General features: G+C 58.5%; 5 protein-coding genes across 5 annotated transcripts; 4 read left to right on the plus strand and 1 right to left on the minus strand.

Annotated features, from left to right (window-relative positions):
- Window positions 1–715: 715 nt before the first annotated feature.
- Window positions 716–3,287, plus strand: GUITHDRAFT_121264 (hypothetical protein; the record flags this gene model as incomplete). Its single annotated transcript, XM_005819478.1, has 14 exons — window positions 716–1,186; window positions 1,253–1,303; window positions 1,443–1,532; window positions 1,586–1,789; window positions 1,836–1,922; window positions 1,968–2,019; window positions 2,241–2,305; window positions 2,349–2,431; window positions 2,477–2,563; window positions 2,611–2,702; window positions 2,753–2,862; window positions 2,950–2,988; window positions 3,034–3,120; window positions 3,171–3,287. 14 exons carry the CDS (start codon window positions 716–718, stop codon window positions 3,285–3,287), a joined length of 1,635 nt encoding a protein of 544 aa, XP_005819535.1.
- Window positions 3,288–3,503: 216 nt separating this feature from the next.
- GUITHDRAFT_121265 (hypothetical protein) lies at window positions 3,504–4,793 on the minus strand (the record flags this gene model as incomplete). The annotated part of the gene is made up of 2 exons (XM_005819479.1): window positions 3,504–4,640; window positions 4,692–4,793. The coding sequence occupies 2 exons, from the start codon at window positions 4,791–4,793 to the stop codon at window positions 3,504–3,506; spliced, it is 1,239 nt and encodes a 412-aa protein (XP_005819536.1).
- Window positions 4,794–4,954: 161 nt separating this feature from the next.
- GUITHDRAFT_52058 (hypothetical protein) lies at window positions 4,955–10,916 on the plus strand (the record flags this gene model as incomplete). The annotated part of the gene is made up of 2 exons (XM_005819480.1): window positions 4,955–4,983; window positions 10,103–10,916. Coding segments are annotated over 2 exons (843 nt in total), but the record flags the coding sequence as incomplete, so codon positions are not given.
- Window positions 10,917–12,496: 1,580 nt separating this feature from the next.
- GUITHDRAFT_156294 (hypothetical protein) lies at window positions 12,497–13,349 on the plus strand. Its single transcript, XM_005819481.1, has 3 exons — window positions 12,497–12,599; window positions 13,029–13,079; window positions 13,130–13,349. Exons 1-3 carry the CDS (start codon window positions 12,509–12,511, stop codon window positions 13,195–13,197), a joined length of 210 nt encoding a protein of 69 aa, XP_005819538.1. The 5' UTR covers window positions 12,497–12,508; the 3' UTR covers window positions 13,198–13,349.
- Window positions 13,350–14,710: 1,361 nt separating this feature from the next.
- On the plus strand, window positions 14,711–16,421 carry GUITHDRAFT_121268 (hypothetical protein; the record flags this gene model as incomplete). The annotated part of the gene is made up of 2 exons (XM_005819482.1): window positions 14,711–15,105; window positions 15,503–16,421. 2 exons carry the CDS (start codon window positions 14,711–14,713, stop codon window positions 16,419–16,421), a joined length of 1,314 nt encoding a protein of 437 aa, XP_005819539.1.
- Between the last annotated feature and the right edge of the window lie 284 nt (window positions 16,422–16,705).

Below are 16,705 nucleotides of genomic sequence, written 5' to 3' on the forward strand. Positions count from 1 at the left end.
CCCCCGCCCCAATCTCCCTTCACCATCTTCTCCCTTCACCATCTTCTTCCCCTCCTCTCCTCTTCTCTCCTCTTCTCTCCTGTTCTCTCCTCTCCTCTCCTCTCCTCTCCTCTCCTCTCCTGTCCTCTCCTGTCCTCTCCTGTCCTCTCTTCCCTTCCCTGCCATCCTGGGCAACTTGTCTCAGTGTCAAGTTCGTAGCATCTTCTGATCCACGGGTGGGTCACAAGACTACCCCTATTTCATAGTGTGTTTAATGGGGTTATATTGAATTTTTGAACCGGATCACCCCTCCTACCAGATTCCCTAGTCGAGATGAGAGGGCAGAAATGAAGCACTAGGTCAACCAGATAGGGAGAGCATTGCTGCCCCAGCACCTGCCGCTGCCACAATGGTGACGAAGGCTGGATTTCTTCGCAGGGTCGTGAGGGTAGTAGCGAGCTCCTCCTCCTCCTCCTCCACGTCCTTCTCCTCGCGCTTCGTATCCTCCTCCTCCTCCTTCTCCTCCTCCCAGAGTTCTTCTTGCTTCTCGAGACCTGGCTGTGTCGCACGACTCCCCGCTGCACCTCGCCCCACGCCCCTCAGAGGATCTTGGAGCAAGTCCAGGGCTGAGGGGCACGCGCAACCTCGCTCCGGAGTCAAGCAGCAGGAGAACATCTTGCTGCATGCACAGGCACGTGCCAGGCTGCCGGGTCAGCTCGGGTGGACCAGGAGGAGCATGAGCACGACGAACGAGATCCCTAAGATTGACGACATGATCTACGAGCTCGGAAAGACCAAAGACGGTCAAGACGACGATTCTCCTTCTATCGTGTCGGACCTCATCAAGCTGTCCGAGAAGTATCTTGTGGAGATGGGGGAGCTGTCGCACCAGGGGAAGCATTATGAAGTCATCATGTTGTGCGAGGACGCCATGCAGGAGTACAAGAAGTACCAGGAGGAGCTCAGGGCAGACAGCGTTGAGAACAATGCAGCCAAGCTTCAGATCCTGCATTCCATTGCCGCCATGAACTTCACCGCCTCCACCTCAGCAGAAATAATCAAAGACTACCGCAAGGCCATCGACTGTCTCAACGTTGTCATGCAAGCGTTTCCTCACGTTGCCAACCTCCTGCCCATGTTCTACTTGGTGAGGGCTGCCAACTATGGTCTCATCGGAGAGCACAAAAACTCTATCAGTGACCTGGAGGTGAGAGCGCGGCAGCTCCTCTGTGGAGGCTCCAACCTCTTCTGCCAGAACTGACTCGATCGCCAGAACTATGAGGCCATGATGGATAAGCAAGACAGGAAGATCGAAGATCTCACGGTAGGTCGATGCGCCTTAGGGTGCAGATCAGATACAACTCGAGTGATGGGTCTCTTCTTGTTGGCGTCCAACATCATCGCCTGCTGCTCTTTCACCCTCGTTGATGGTTGCTTCTAGTGCTGACACGTTCACCCTGCAGAGGATTTTGATCATGTCACAGAAGATTCAAATGAATCTTGCGATGGACAAGCACGTCGAAGCCCTCACGATCCTGAGTAAGCTACGAAAGGTTCGGATGCTCGATCGAGCTCCTGCTCCCTCACGCTCGTCTGTGCGCATCAGGTAGAGTTTGAGGATGTCAAACCCGAGGAGCCGGCACAAGGTGTACGTGAAGGCGAGACTGAGGAGGACAAGAAGTACGTCGACCCGCGCCTCAAGAAGAGCGTCTGCCAATCGACTGCTGACTTCTGGAGTGGAGTTCTGCATTTCAAGCAGGTTGACATTTCGCTTCTTTCTTTGTTGTTCCCACGAGCGAAAGAGCAAGAGGTTGAGGTTGACAAGAGTTTGGGGTTGACAAGCTTTTGGTTGTCAGGGCAACTATGCTGGAGCCATTGAGTATTTTGAATCCTTCGATCGACATCGAGAAGCTGGTACGGTCAACGAGCTGTTCTTGGTTCAGGTCTCAAACTCTCCCGAAGGCTTGAAGTGAACTGAATCTTCCTAGGACTGGTATGAGAAGTACCTTCGACAGCTCTTCGGTGCTTGCCATGCAACCGGTGCTTGTCCTTCTCTCACCCCCCCGGATGTCCCATAGTCTCCTCTTCCCTCTTTCACCGTCGCTTTTCTTGCCTTTTCCGTATGCCTGCTACTGTGTCGCCTGCGTGCGCCTTCGGGCCTGGGCCTGTGAATTGCTCTTGTCTTTACTATCATCCTCCTCCTCCTCCTCCTCGCGCCCTCCTATCCTTCTCCTTCTCCTCTCCTTACTCGCCTGCCGCAGGGAACTACCAAGGCTCAGCAAAGTACCTAAAGATACTGTGCGACATGTTTCCAGACGAAATTCAGGTTGAGCTTGCAGCATGTTTGCGTACCTCTGACAGCGCTGCAGTACCAGCAACTGTATGCAGAGACTTTGATGGTGTGCCAGAAACCAGGCGAGGCCAGGGCGATCTACGAGAATCTCGAGAAGAAGTACAGCAACGAGTCTTGTTGGCTCAAGCACTGACCCCTTGGCAGGAACAACTTGGCCGACTACAACCCAACCATCACGGCCTCGTACGCAAACTGCCTGGTGGGGCTGCACGACTTCGCCAAGGCGTACAGGTGAGCGAGATGCCTGCCCAGGGGCTGCTGGGCTGAAGTAGCGGCAGCGTCACGAAGAAGGCGATGGACCTGAACCCGGGGGACTCGACGCTTGAGTTCTTCTTCCTCGAACTGCGCATGCAGTGCCTCATTCACTGCAGTCAGTCTCGGGGACGGTCGCTCCTGGGGATCTGATCTGATGCCTTGCAGGTACTGCCAAGGACACGTCCACCATGCCGTTCAAACCCGACCAGCTCTACCAGGAGCTGAAAACCCTCGTCCCCACCATGCGGGGAGGGCTCAAGGACGGCACTGACGAAGTCAGCCTCTACAAGCGCTCGCAGCTGGACGTGTTGGAGGCGAGCTGAGAAAGCCCCTGAGCCGCTCGATACTGACACTCACCGCAGGCCCAGCTGCTCTCGTGGAAGAACGAGGACGAGCCCAAGGTGACGGCTGCTCGTCTGCTCCTGCAGCCATGACCCCCCACGCAGCAATTCGAGTTCCTGAATCGAGCCACCTTGACCTGCCCCACCAACTTCCACGCATGGATGAACACAGGCCTCCTTCAGCAGGCCAATGTGAGCTGCCTCCTCGCGCTGACTTGCTCTGCTGCTCACGATAGAGGCAGGGAGACGATAAGGGTGTGATGGACACGCTGAACAAGATCAAGGCCATCCTCGGGGAGAAGGCGGCGCAGGCAGCCAAGCAGCACTTTGACAGTGTGAGGAATGAGGGTAAGGCCTGAGCGTGACAAGGCGAAAGGAGGAACAACGTGCTCCGCCGCGCAGAGAGAAGGGAAGGATCGTTAGCTGCTGCTAATGAAAACGAGTATATCTCCTCCTCATCCTCGCTTGACTCACTGTAGCTACAAGAGCCGCAGCTGCGATCATCATCGTAGCCAGTAGGAGGTTACTGATCCTCCATGAGCTCGAGCTGGCCTTCACCTGAGGAAAGGAGGAGGTCAGGAGGAGAGGCGCAAGTCACGTTTGAGTTTCACCTGCATGCTGGAGATGACGTCATCAGAGCTGCAGGAAGCCGGTGCTGCGAACACAGCGAGCATGTACGAGCCCGTGTCGAAGATGAGCCTCCTCTTCTGAGGCGGGGTTCCAACTCCGATGTCGATGGCGTACACGATCTTGTTGGTTTCCATGCGAACCTTCTCCAGCCTGTCCTCCTCCTCCCATCTGTACTCAGGCTCCAAGAACGACAAGGTTGAGGAGGAAGACGGGGATGGCTTGGGCAAGTATCCTCTACTCGCTGAGAGCTTGTAGACCTGGTTGTGCGACAGTCTCCTCTTCTCCTCTCTCACCGCCTGCCTCAAGTGCTTGAGGAACTTCTTCTGGCCGCGCGAGCTCTTCAAACTTGTCGTTGGCGTGACGGCAGCACGCAGCTTGTCGACGTCCTTGTCGTAGGAGAAAGCCCCGAGGTAATCTTCGTCGATCTCGTCCTTGAGCGTGTAGTCTGCCGACCTCACCGCCAGCCCCATCCTCGGCTTGTCCATCTTCCGCAGATCGTGCATGACGACAAACTTGCGAAACCAAGGGTCCCCGAGGATAAGGCGTTCCTCCGAAGGCTCCACACATCCCTCGTACTCAATCTCAAACTTGCGGGGAGCACCGTCCTCGTCGATGATGGTGAAGTACAGGCTCCTCTTAATCCCCTTGAGCTGCATGTGCAGGAGCTTCTCGAAGGGACTAAACTCCAGCTGCTTCCCGACTGTCGTGTTGGGCATCAGGATGCAGGTCGTCCCGCTGTCGAACTTGCCGATGTACCCCAACTTCCTGTCCTTGTTCGTGAAGCTCAGCAGCTCCACCGCATCGCTGCCATCACCGTATGAGATCGACGCGACCTGCACACCATAGTCGATGCCCTTCATCGGCAGCCATGCGACCGGTCCCGACACTGAGGAAGGGTCGTAGTCCCCCAGCTGGATCTCAGCTTTCCACTCGTTGACTGCCATGGCGAAGAAGCGCGGCATGGGCTGGAACTCGTAAGGCTGCTCGATCTCCCACTCACTTCTCGCCGACTGTGTCAGCGTCTTGAACAGGGAGGGACTCCCTGGTGTATCCTGCCAACCGAAGCCCAGGATGCCGTCAACCTGGCGCACAGCAGGTCAGTCAGCCTCACAGCAAGCGCTCCTCCTCCTCACCCGCTTGCAGATCTGCTTGTTGCAAGAGGTGATCAACCCGAGGCGGGTCTCGACGGTGTACGGCCCGAAGCTGATAAGGTCCTGCCCCGTACATCCCTGCATGCGCGTCTTGTCCAGGAAGTGGAGGTCCACGTGGGAAGAAGGGACGGGGGAGAAAGTCAGGCTGTCCTCGGGATCAAAGAAGGACCGTTTCCCCCCTATAGCTTTTCCAGAGCACAGCAGGCACCCCAATAGAAGGTGGAGCCAGCCCTTTTGAAGGACCATGGTCCAATAACCCGACTCCCTGGTCCTGGTCCTGGTCCTGGTCTGATGTGTCCCTCACTAACCTCTTCCTCTTCCTCTCCCTCTCCCTCTCCCTCTTCCTCTTCCTCTTCCTCTTCCTCTTCCTCTTCCTCTTCCTGCTTGTCCTTCCTCTCTCTGATTCTTCACCCCTAACAGCGTTGAGCCATCCTGTGTGCAACAACGATAAAATAAGATTTAGTAAAGTTTGTTCTATAATATTTATAAGATAAATTTCAGTACCAGAGATAAAAAAACTACAGAAGTCTAGATACAGCGATCGTCACTTTTCAAGAGACATGCGACCTCATCCCCGCTTCTGCTGAGGATCTGAGGAGGGATGAGGGTCAGTTGGACATGTATGGCGACGCAAGAGGAGGGGAGGGAGGAGGGGGAAAGACGAGGGAGGGAGGGAGGGAGGGGGAGTATGAAACATGAGAACAAGAGAGAGAAGGAAAGATTCATATCATCAGGTGCTGCGCTCACGCAAAACCCGCTGCGCGAGTTGGCGGAGGAGCAAGAGGATGCGAAGCAGTTTGGAGAGCACTTCTATGCAGCTGATTGTGTTGCCTCCAGATGGTTTCTCGTCTTATCCCGGATTCGATCAAATATGGTCAGGTGTCGCGCGAGCTCTGAAGAGGAAGCATGTCAACTGAGCCTCCTTGCGTGTAGGTTGTCGCCAAAGCTACCACTGATGACGAGATCCCTTGCCCGGGTTACATCCAGGCAGATCAGATGTCTTGCATGCCAGGAGTGCTTGCTCACTTTGATGCAGGAGGAGTTGAAGAAACTCTCCTTCGACATGGATGCGTGTAGGTGAGCTTTACAGGATTGAAATATGCCCCCATGTAACCGGCCTGGCAGTGTGATTGAAGACCAGCTTCTAGGCGAGGAAGAGCCTGCTGGGGCTGCCCTGATGTTGATGTGCAGCCCGTCTCGACAAGAAGTCCTCCAATGTCAAACTCAAGACCCTCAGGATTATCAAGCTGCTCTGCGACAGCGGTTCCCCCAGGTGGCTGCAGCCATGGCAATGAACGATCAGTCGAGCTCCTGACACGGTCTTCAGCTTCAAGAGGGACATGCAGCGTCGGACTACAGCGGTGAGTTCATGCAGGAGCACGGCAAGACACGGCTGAGCTGCACTCAGATACGAGAATGTCTCCACTGGCGCGGCGATCCTCACCCCACCATGGGAGAACTCCCTTCACAGATGGTGCGAGAGACGGCGCAGCAGGTCGGGGGTCTGCTAGAGGCGGATGAAGATGGTTGATACGTGAGCATCTAGGTTATCAACGCCGTCTTCGACACTGAGACCCAGCAGTTGAGGAGCAACCCTCCTCCGACGGCTGCAGCTCCTCCTCCTCTTTCAACCATCAGTGACAACGCAAGAGTCACGTCGGCGGTAGCATTGGGTTGACCTGGTGTGCAGGTGATGGGTTTGAAAGACACACAACCCCATGTCGAATCGAAGAGGTATAGCCGGCCGGATGTCCGGCATGACGCTTATCCGTCTGTCGTGCAGATACGAAGGGTTCGGCAGCGACACGTCGCGGTCGACTGACGACGGTCATCGCTCGCTCAACAGCTACTTCAGCCATCACGTCCAGCAGGTGTCTGCTACTCGCACATGCTACCACTTGCCCTCAACTACTCGCACGTGCTACCACTTGTCCTGAGCCGCTGGCTAATGTCGATCGTCCTGAGTGTTTGTGCTCGCAGAATTCCGCGCAGCACGGCAACAACTCTCGCATGGCAGGTATTGCTGCAACAAGATGCGGCTCGTTGAACCTCTGACTCCTGACAGGTTTTGGGACCGTCTCGAAGGATCAAGGGGGTTTGGGACTGGTGAAGGTCAGCTGGAGTTGTCGGCTCTCCCCAGCATGATACTTGTCGTCCTAGGGTGCAGCCACTGTCCTGTCAAGCGGATTGACTCAGTTCAAGGACAAGGTGCTCGGCCCAGCTAGGGCTCCAGCTCGACCCTGCTGACATGAGCACTTAAGATTACAAAGCCTGCCGGCTCTAGTGATCTCCCGGACAGCACGAGCGGAAGGGGCCAAGGCGGCATGTCCGGAGGAGGAAGCTACACTGGAGGGCAGGCGGTGATGGGCAACATGGTGCAGGAGGTTCAACGACTGCCTCAGGTGATGGCTGCGCAAGAGAAGCATGCAATGCTCACGATCCTTCCACAGGCTCCTCCTCCGTCCTCCGCCTCATCCCACGAGAGCTCCTCCCTCAACGCGAACTCCCTCGGTCGCCAAGTCCCCGCGTTTGCGGAGCCACAGGTTGAGCCTGTCAGGCCAGCAGTGGGAGCATACGAAGAGAGCGTTGTTCAGGTCCTCCTCCTCCTCCTCCTCCTCCTCCTCCTCCTCCTCCTCCTCCTCCTCCTCTTCAGAACGTGGGGGGCTGATGCTGCAGCAGGCGCTGACTGCTCCCGGGGGACTGAGAGCGGCCCCACCAAAGGAGGAGTTGAGGGACCTAGTGAACAAATGCCCCTCCCTCGACCTGCCGCTGCTCGTCGCACTTCTTTGCAGCAAGCTCGAAGCGGATGCCTGGCAGTCCCGCCTGAAGACGTTGCACGTGCTGGATGCCCTGCTGAAAGCGGAGAACACGGAAGTGAAGCACAAAGTTCACAAGCTGCTGCAGCACAGGCTCGCTCTCATTGAGAGTCTCTCGTCGAGCCCGCAAGCCGCCCTCGCCGACATGTCACAGAAAGTCTTGAAGGAGATCTCATCCATCTCGGCCGAACCCGCGCAGCCGCAGACTTCTAGGAACGCGAGCAACGACCTGCTCGACCTCGGGCTGGAGGTCAAGCAACCCGTCGCTCCCACCTCGCTGTTCGCGGGGCTGACGATCGCTGCCGAATCCAACGGGAATCCGTCGGGGGCTGCAGGAGGGAACCAAAGGGATCCTTCCTCTGTCGACTCGCTGGTGTGCTGCCCGTTGCGATGCTGCTGATCTTGACGTGCTGACAGTTCGAGATGAGCCATGGAACCTCCCGGCAGCTCCCCAGCAACCAGTCGACCAACGACCTGCTGCAAGGCATCTTTTCCTCGAGCGCATCGGTACCTCCTGCTTGCTCTCCCTCCTCCCTGACACGTCCATGCAGGCCAAGCCCCCTCCGGATCCACTCTCTGACCTGCTGGGCATGCCAACGGTCAGGAGCGACTTGTTTCGGAGGCAACTGAGTTGGCGGCAGGGGGGTGCGAGCGCAGAGAACAAGATGCAGGCTGCTTTCTCGGGCTTCGACTTCCTCAACCCATCCGCTGCAGGTCATCCTCAAGCCACAGGGCCCAGCATTCCGATGATGGGGCAGAACCAGCTCGGGGGGCAGGTGGTGCCGTTGCTTGAACTCACCGGCGAGCTCATGTCTCGTAGGCTACAGGCGGACTGAACAACGTGCTCTCGAGCCTCGAGTCCGATTTCTTTGCCCCACAGGTCTTCCCTCGGGTTGCTCATCAGCTGCCGCGCCTTAACGCCATTGCAGCTCGTCCACGAACACCAACAGCAGGAGCCTGACAGCAAAAGCGCTGGCACGTCAGCGGGATCGGTACCGCGGGCTCCTGCGCTTGAGGCCTCTGACAGGATCTGTCAGGATCATTTCTCTTTCATCTCGACCAACACATGTCCTCCCTCTCTCCTGTAACTTAGTTTTACTAGAACAAGACTGATGAGTCAACACACTGATCAGAGTCGCTACTCGTGAAGATTGGGAAGCAGATTGGGAAGATTGAAATCGAGTATGAGGGGGATGAGTAGGGGCAGAAGAAAGCGATGCCAGTGAGGGAGAGGTTGGGGAAGAGGTGGAGGAAGGATGGAGAAGAAGAGAAAGAAGAAGAGAAGGACGAGACAGAAGACCATCAGAGACCACAAAAGAGACGGAGAACTAAAGCTGTATGCCAGCACGGGCGGCAGCGATCAGCATGCAAGGACTGCGGGGGGAGCGGCATATGCGAGCACGGGCGGGTCCGATCAGCATGCAAGGACTGCGGGGGGAGCAGCATATGCGAGCACGGGCGGCAGCGATCAGCATGCAAGGACTGCGGGGGGAGCAGCATATGCGAGCACGGGCGGCGGCGATCACGATGCAAGGACTGCGGGGGTAGCGGCATATGCGAGCACGGGCGGCAGCGATCACGATGCAAGGACTGCGGGGGGAGCAGCATATGCGAGCACGGGCGGCAGCGATCAGCATGAAAGGACTGCGGGGGCAGCGGCATATGCGAGCACGGGCGGCGGCGATCAGCATGCAAGGACTGCGGGGGCGGCAGCATATGCGAGCACGGGCGGGTCCGATCAGCATGCAAGGACTGCGGGGGGAGCAGCATATGCGAGCACGGGCGGGTCCGATCACGATGCAAGGACTGCAGGGGCAGCAGCATATGCGAGCACGGGCGGCGGCGATCGCTATGCAAAGGTTGCAGGGGCAGCAGCATATGCGAGCACGGGCGGCGGCGATCACGATGCAAGGACTGCGGGGGGAGCAGCATATGCGAGCACGGGCGGGTCCGATCAGCATGCAAGGACTGCGGGGGAAGCAGCATATGCGAGCACGGGCGGCGGCGATCGACATGCAAGGACTGCGGGGGGAGCAGCATATGCGAGCACGGGCGGCAGCGATCAGCATGCAAGGACTGCGGGGGGAGCAGCATATGCGAGCACGGGCGGCGGCGATCGAAATGCAAGGACTGCGGGGGGAGCAGCATATGCGAGCACGGGCGGGTCCGATCACGATGCAAGGACTGCGGGGGAAGCAGCATATGCGAGCACGGGCGGCGGCGATTGAAATGCAAGGACTGCGGGGGTAGCAGCATATGCGAGCACGGGCGGCGGCGATCGAAATGCAAGGACTGCGGGGGGAGCGGCATATGCGAGCACGGGCGGCAGCGATCAGCATGCAAGGACTGCGGGGGGAGCAGCATATGCGAGCACGGGCGGCGGCGATCGAAATGCAAGGACTGCGGGGGGAGCGGCATATGCGAGCACGGGCGGCAGCGATCAGCATGCAAGGACTGCGGGGGGAGCGGCATATGCGAGCACGGGCGGCGGCGATCAGCATGCAAGGACTGCGGGGGGAGCAGCATATGCGAGCACGGGCGAGTCCGATCAGCATGCAAGGACTGCGGGGGGAGCAGCATATGCGAGCACGGGCGGCGGCGATCAGCATGCAAGGACTGCGGGGGGAGCAGCATATGCGAGCACGGGCGGCGGCGATCAGCATGCAAGGACTGCGGGGGTAGCAGCATATGCGAGCACGGGCGGCGGCGATCGAAATGCAAGGACTGCGGGGGGAGCAGCATATGCGAGCACGGGCGGCGGCGATCGAAATGCAAGGACTGCGGGGGGAGCGGCATATGCGAGCACGGGCGGGTCCGATCAGCATGCAAGGACTGCGGGGGGAGCAGCATATGCGAGCACGGGCGGCGGCGATCGCTATGCAAGGACTGCGGGGGGAGCAGCATATGCGAGCACGGGCGGCGGCGATCGAAATGCAAGGACTGCGGGGGGAGCGGCATATGCGAGCACGGGCGGCGGCGATCGAAATGCAAGGACTGCGGGGGGAGCGGCATATGCGAGCACGGGCGGGTCCGATCAGCATGCAAGGACTGCGGGGGGAGCAGCATATGCGAGCACGGGCGGCGGCGATCGCTATGCAAGGACTGCGGGGGGAGCAGCATATGCGAGCACGGGCGGCGGCGATCGAAATGCAAGGACTGCGGGGGGAGCAGCATATGCGAGCACGGGCGGCGGCGATCGAAATGCAAGGACTGCGGGGGGAGCGGCATATGCGAGCACGGGCGGGTCCGATCAGCATGCAAGGACTGCGGGGGGAGCAGCATATGCGAGCACGGGCGGCGGCGATCGCTATGCAAGGACTGCGGGGGGAGCAGCATATGCGAGCACGGGCGGCAGCGATCAGCATGCAAGGACTGCGGGGGGAGCAGCATATGCGAGCACGGGCGGCGGCGATCGAAATGCAAGGACTGCGGGGGGAGCAGCATATGCGAGCACGGGCGGGGGAGCGGCATATGCGAGCACGGGCGGCAGCGATCAGCATGCAAGGACTGCGGGGGTAGCGGCATATGCGAGCACGGGCGGGTCCGATCAGCATGCAAGGACTGCGGGGGGAGCAGCATATGCGAGCACGGGCGGCAGCGATCAGCATGCAAGGACTGCGGGGTAGCGGCATATGCCAGCACGGGCGGGTCTGATGAGCATGCAAGGACTGCTGGGGCAGCAGCATATGCGAGCACGGGCGGCAGCGATCAGCATGCAAGGACTGCGGGGGGAGCAGCATATGCGAGCACGGGCGGCAGCGATCAGCATGCAAGGACTGCGGGGGGAGCAGCATATGCGAGCACGAGCGGCGGCGATCAGCATGCAAGGACTGCGGGGGGAGCAGCATATGCGAGCACGGGCGGGTCCGATCAGCATGCAAGGACTGCGGGGGCAGCGGCATTTGCGAGCACGGGAGGGTCCGATCACGATATGCAAGGACTGCGGGGGGAGCGGCATATGCGAGCACGGGCGGCAGCGATCAGCATGCAAGGACTGCAAGGGAGGGAGCAGAAGTGGCTTGAAGCAGGCGAAGGTCTAATCGCCTGGGCCCTACCCTGTGGCTCTGGATGCTGGATGCAGGCGTAGGGAACATACGGCCTCGGTTGAATCGAGGGAGGGTGACTGGAGGTACGGAGAGAGACTCTCGAGTGTCAGAAACCTCGCGATCTTATCGTGTCTACACCTTCAGCAGAGGTCAAGTTAGAGTCTCAACTTGACCTCCTTCTGGTCGGCTGGGCTTGTCAGGCTCGCTGAGTCCGCCCCAGCAGCTGCTGGAGGTGGGACGGAAGGATGCAGGCATGCGGTGCTGAGAGGGGTGAGGCAGAAACAGTAGAGCATGCAGCCCGTGCGTCAAAGAGCCGTTTGACGCCGCTACAGGGGCATCGCCCTTGCGTCACTGGGAGCTGAGACCTTCCGGTGGCGGCGACTCAGTGACAGTGTCTGGAAGCTTAAAAGTTGCAATAAGCACCTCATGACAGCATCATGATAGCACGGTACGCGTGCGGGTGTAGCAGTCAGTGCACGTGTAGGGTGTGTTCAACGGTGAGTCACAGTCTTTGCCTTGAGATCGGATGGAGGGACTTATAAGCATGATAGTGGTCAAGTTGCAGCCCGGCCGGCGGGCTCCAATCATTTGTTTGTCGGATCCGACCAGGAACAAGTCCTTGGGCGGTCACCCGGTACAGGTAACTTGCCTAAAGGGGACCGTGCCTCGGACTGAAAACAAGCTGCTGCAATGGATGCGAAGAGCGTCTACCGTAGGACTTTGAACCCGGCGTCGGAACCGTGGGACCTGGTCTGACAGGTGACCCCGCCTGCCAGTGCCGCCGCCGAAGTTCCGCCGGGCCGCAGCTCTGAGGCTGACTCTGTGGCGGCCGGCGGGCCCGGGCGGCCAGCCCGCCGGGGTGCGCCACTGCGCCAGCCTCTGAGACTCGGAGCATGAGGGTGATGATATGAGTTAAGTAAAATATGAACCAAGGGAAATGGACAGCGTTTATGGCGCCGCACATCGCAATGCCGCGTTGATGGACATTATTGATGCAGCCTGGGCGGCTGACCAGCTCTCAGATGATGGTAAGATATCAATGATAAGACGTGGGGAATCTGGTGTGAAGACGTGAGGTTCAAAGCGCCAAGCAAGTAGTTTCCATGGCTGAACCCTCCCTTGCAACGAGTTCGGTTTAGAGTGCTTCTATTGTAGAAGAGCATATGATTGCATGATCCTGCTCAGCAGGTGTAAATCTTCATGTACATTACAGGGATGCATTGAAGCATTCAGAAATTTCATTTCACAAGCAGAGTATCACCAATGGCATGGATAATGAAGTAGAGCATAGATCTTTTTTGAATGCACTCTCCTAGTCCAGTCTTGTGCGTGAAGTTTTCTACTTTGCTCGGCATTTCATGTGATAACAATGAAATCTTCGCTTTGAAATCTTCGCTTTGAAATCTTCGCTTTGAAATCTTCGCTTTGGTGTTTGCGTACCTGAATCGATCGTTCAGATGTAGATCTGCCAAATTTGGATACCAACGATGAGAGCGACGATCTAAATGGTGAGCAAGGTTCTGAATGCATCAATTACTTCGCTGACGAGCTCGTGCAGATCAAGAGCAAGATGACGACAAGTGGAACGAGATGGGGCTGCCAGAGTTTCAGAACGACGTCATCTAGGGAGTTGGACTACGGGCGGACGATCAAGGTCAGAAGCGAAGTCGATGCTGGAGCAACCTGAGGGCGCTCTCTCAGAGCATCTCAGTGTTATTTGTGTGTGATTCGGTTAAGGTCACATGTTCTCCAAGTCAAATATAGTTTAGATCACACATGATGTCAAAGTTCATCGAGAAATTCTTGTAGTAGCTCCTCAGGTGATGTCTGGAAACAATCCTTCACCTTCTTGACGGTACAGGAGACATTGACATCGAAACCAAAGCCTTGCCAAGTTGCACAGCCCGTGTCGATCAGTCACTGTCACAGCCTCCTGCTCAGTGCAGCTGGACATTCAAGTTTGCGGTGCTCTTGGAATCACTGAGTCAAAAGGATTCAGGCACCAGCACGTCGAACTCAGGAACTGTTGACGTGACGCGTCCTCAGCGGCCGTGGGTCTGAGCTGAGCCGCGCGCCGGCCTGCCAGGCTGCCGCCGCCGCCGCGGCGCGGGCCGGGGGCCGGGCCGCTGGCTGCCAGTGACAGTGAGTCAACTTGAACTGCCAGGGAACTTCGGAACTTGAACGCCCACAGCCACGGGCCGCGCTGCCGAGCCTCGGAGTGACGGTGCATGGCCGCCCTGCCGGGCCGCGGCCGCTGACGGTGCGCCGGGGCCGCCTCGGCAGCCTCTGAAGTTCCTGCCACCCGGCTAGTGATAGTAGCCAGTGGCGATGCTGGCCCCCGACCCCGGGGCCCGGCCATATAAGATGCTCTGAGGCGCTTTACTGACGGGAAGAGATGTTGGGAGAGAGGGCGGGGGCATGCTGGGGAACATGGCGTTGGTAGAGGAGAGAGAAGAGAGAGAGGAAGAAGGCAAGCGGAGAGAGGAGAGAAGAGAGAGGAAGAAGGCAAGAGGAGGGAGGAGAGAAGAGAGAGGAAGAAGGCAAGAGGAGAGAGGAGAGAAGAGAGAGGAAGAAGGCAAGAGGAGGGAGGAGAGAAGAGAGAGGAAGAAGGCAAGAGGAGGGAGGAGAGAAGAGAGAGGAAGAAGGCAAGCGGAGGAGGCAGGATCAGAGAAAAGATGAAGAGAAAAGACTTTGAGATCGCGCAGCGACATGGAGTGCAGGGCAAACCACAGCATGTGAATTCCAGGACATCCTGGCAGAGGATGTATCAGGTGCCCTTGTTTGCGGCGATACTTGCTAGTTCAATCCAACGCGGAGAGGGAGCGACCGGGTTTCATGTTTCCTTCCTTCACGGAGTAGCGTCAGGAGACCCACTTCCCGGCAGCGTTATCATATGGTTGTCACCCCCCTCCCTCTCCGACGACTTCCTCTCTCCTCTCCTTGTCTGTCCTCCTCTCCCTTCTTCCCCTATCTCATTCTCCCCTCCTTCCCTGCATCTCCCCACGAACTCATCCTCGCTTGCAGGACGAGGGTCACCCCGCGCGACCCGACCACCTCCTCCATCCCCGTGCACTGGAGAGTTTCAGGGAGTGCGAGGGCGCTCTCAGCTGATAATCTGCCTCCCCCTAACGGCACTGTCATGGCGCTTCAAGTCAACGACTACGTGCTCAAAGTGGACGTGAAAGGTCTGGAGGAAGGGAAGGATTACTTCTACTGCTTCGCTGTGGGACCCTCCCGCTCTCCCATTGGTCGGTTCCGCGTGCCAAGGGGAGCAGGAGCCAGGGTCGATCGCCTGCGGTACGCCGTTATGTCCTGCTCGAACTGGGGCTGGGGATACTTCAACGTGTACGAGGCTGCCGCGAGGTACGACCTGGACTTCTGGATGCATGTTGGCGACTTTCTCTATGAGAATGGGCAGGATGTGTATCCCTCCCCTGCTCAGGCTGTTCGCTTCGCTCCTCCTCCCCTCGGCCTGCAGCCCCCGCATGAGGCCATCACTCTTGAGGACTACCGAGCGAGACATGCTCTTTACAGGTCTTTCGCTTCCGCTACCTTCTTTTCCCCTCCCTGCTCTCATCGCTCCCCCCCCCCCGCCCCCCCCACTCCCTCTCGTTGTATCTTTTTCCTCTCCTCACTCGTCAATTCCCTGTCCTCCTCCTGTCCTCTCCCTCCCGCGCTCAGAAATCTCTTCTACATACTCTCTGTACTACCTTCCCATCGTTCTAACGCCTTTCTTCTATCCCGCACAAAAACCTCCTCCTCTCCTCTCCTCTCCTCTGCTCTCCTCTGCTCTCCTCTGCTCTCGTCCTCTCGTCCTCTCGTCCTCTCGTCCTCTCGTCCTCTCCTCCTCTCCTCCTCTCCTCCTCTCCTCCTCTCCTCTTTCCTCCTCTTCCTCTTTTCCTCTGCCTCTCTTCTCACCCTCCTCCTACAGGCAGGATCCTGGTCTGCAGAGCCTGAGCGCGAGCGCAGCTCTCATCGCGATCTGGGATGACCACGAGATCGCAAACAACCCGTGGACCGGAGGAGCGCTGAACCACAACCCAGGGGAAGGCGAGTGGGAGGACAGGAAGGTAAATGCTATCAGAGCTTACCATGAGTGGATGCCGACAAGGGCCGAACCTCTCGCTCCTCCCGTCGGCCCCAAGTTCTTCCGCTCCTTCGTCTTCGGGGACCTCGCTCGCCTGCTGGTGCTCGAGACGAGGCTGGTGAACAGAACCAACGGGGAGGCCGATCCCTTCCCCCTCGAAGACGACGACGGGGACGGGGATCCCTCTAACGAGACGCCTTTCGGGTCACTTGCGGTGAGAGTCCGAGAGCTGCTGCAGGGCGTCGCTCCTCGGGACTGGGAGCAGACGCCTGGAGTGTTGGAGGGAGCGGAGAGGCTAAGGAAGGCCTTCACCAACTACTCGGAGGATGAGAACAAGCTCCTGCTGGGAGAGGAGCAGCTGGCGTGGCTGCGGAGCAACGTGGAGGGGATGCAGCAGGAGGGGACGAGGTGGTTGATAGTAGGGCAGCAGCTCGTGATGTTCGACATGTTCCAGGACTTCGATGCCGTGCTCGATGGGTCTGCTGCTCCTGCTGGGATGAGGCCGGAGCGGAGGAGGGAGCTGCGCGACCTGCTGCAGAACGTGACGGGCTGGGGATGCACGAATCGCGCTTCCTGTACGTCCCAACGGCGGACGTACATGGGGGTAGACCCTACGGCGTACAAGGCAGAGGAGTTGGGGAAGGAGCAGGAGGTGACTGACGAGGACCGGGAGGTAGCAAGGCTCTTCTACGCGCTCTCCAAGTTTGAAATCCCTTCCTCCTTCGACTCTTGGCAGGGGTATGCTGTCGAACGTCAAAGGTGAAGTGTGCTCCTGCCTTCTTCTCCCTCCCCTGCCTGCCTGCCTGCCTGCCTGCCTGCCTGCCTGCCTCCTCGTTCATCTTCCGTCCTCCTGCTTGTCCTCTTCCTCTCTTCCCCTCCTTCGCTCCTCCTCCCTCGTGACGCACCTCCCATCTCAGGTTCCTCTCCTCCCTCACGGCCGCCCGGGGTCGCGCGGTGGTCTACGGGGGGGACAGTCACAACTCGTGGGCGGGAGTTCATCGCCGAGAGGACGGAAGCATCCTGTGTGCCGAGTACGACACGACCTCC

The sequence above is a fragment of the Guillardia theta genome (assembly GCF_000315625.1).
Source record: "Guillardia theta CCMP2712 unplaced genomic scaffold GUITHscaffold_221, whole genome shotgun sequence".
Lineage (NCBI taxonomy): Eukaryota > Cryptophyceae > Pyrenomonadales > Geminigeraceae > Guillardia > Guillardia theta.

Bases quoted from the DNA above. Each gene is read 5' to 3' on its own strand.
- GUITHDRAFT_156294 (XM_005819481.1), top strand. From the start codon at position 12,509: ATGGACAGCGTTTATGGCGCCGCACATCGCAATGCCGCGTTGATGGAC. The intron at 12,600-13,028 runs GTAAGATATCAA...TCGATCGTTCAG, and splicing joins TGACCAGCTCTCAGATGATG to ATGTAGATCTGCCAAATTTG. The intron at 13,080-13,129 runs GTGAGCAAGGTT...GAGCTCGTGCAG, and splicing joins TGAGAGCGACGATCTAAATG to ATCAAGAGCAAGATGACGAC.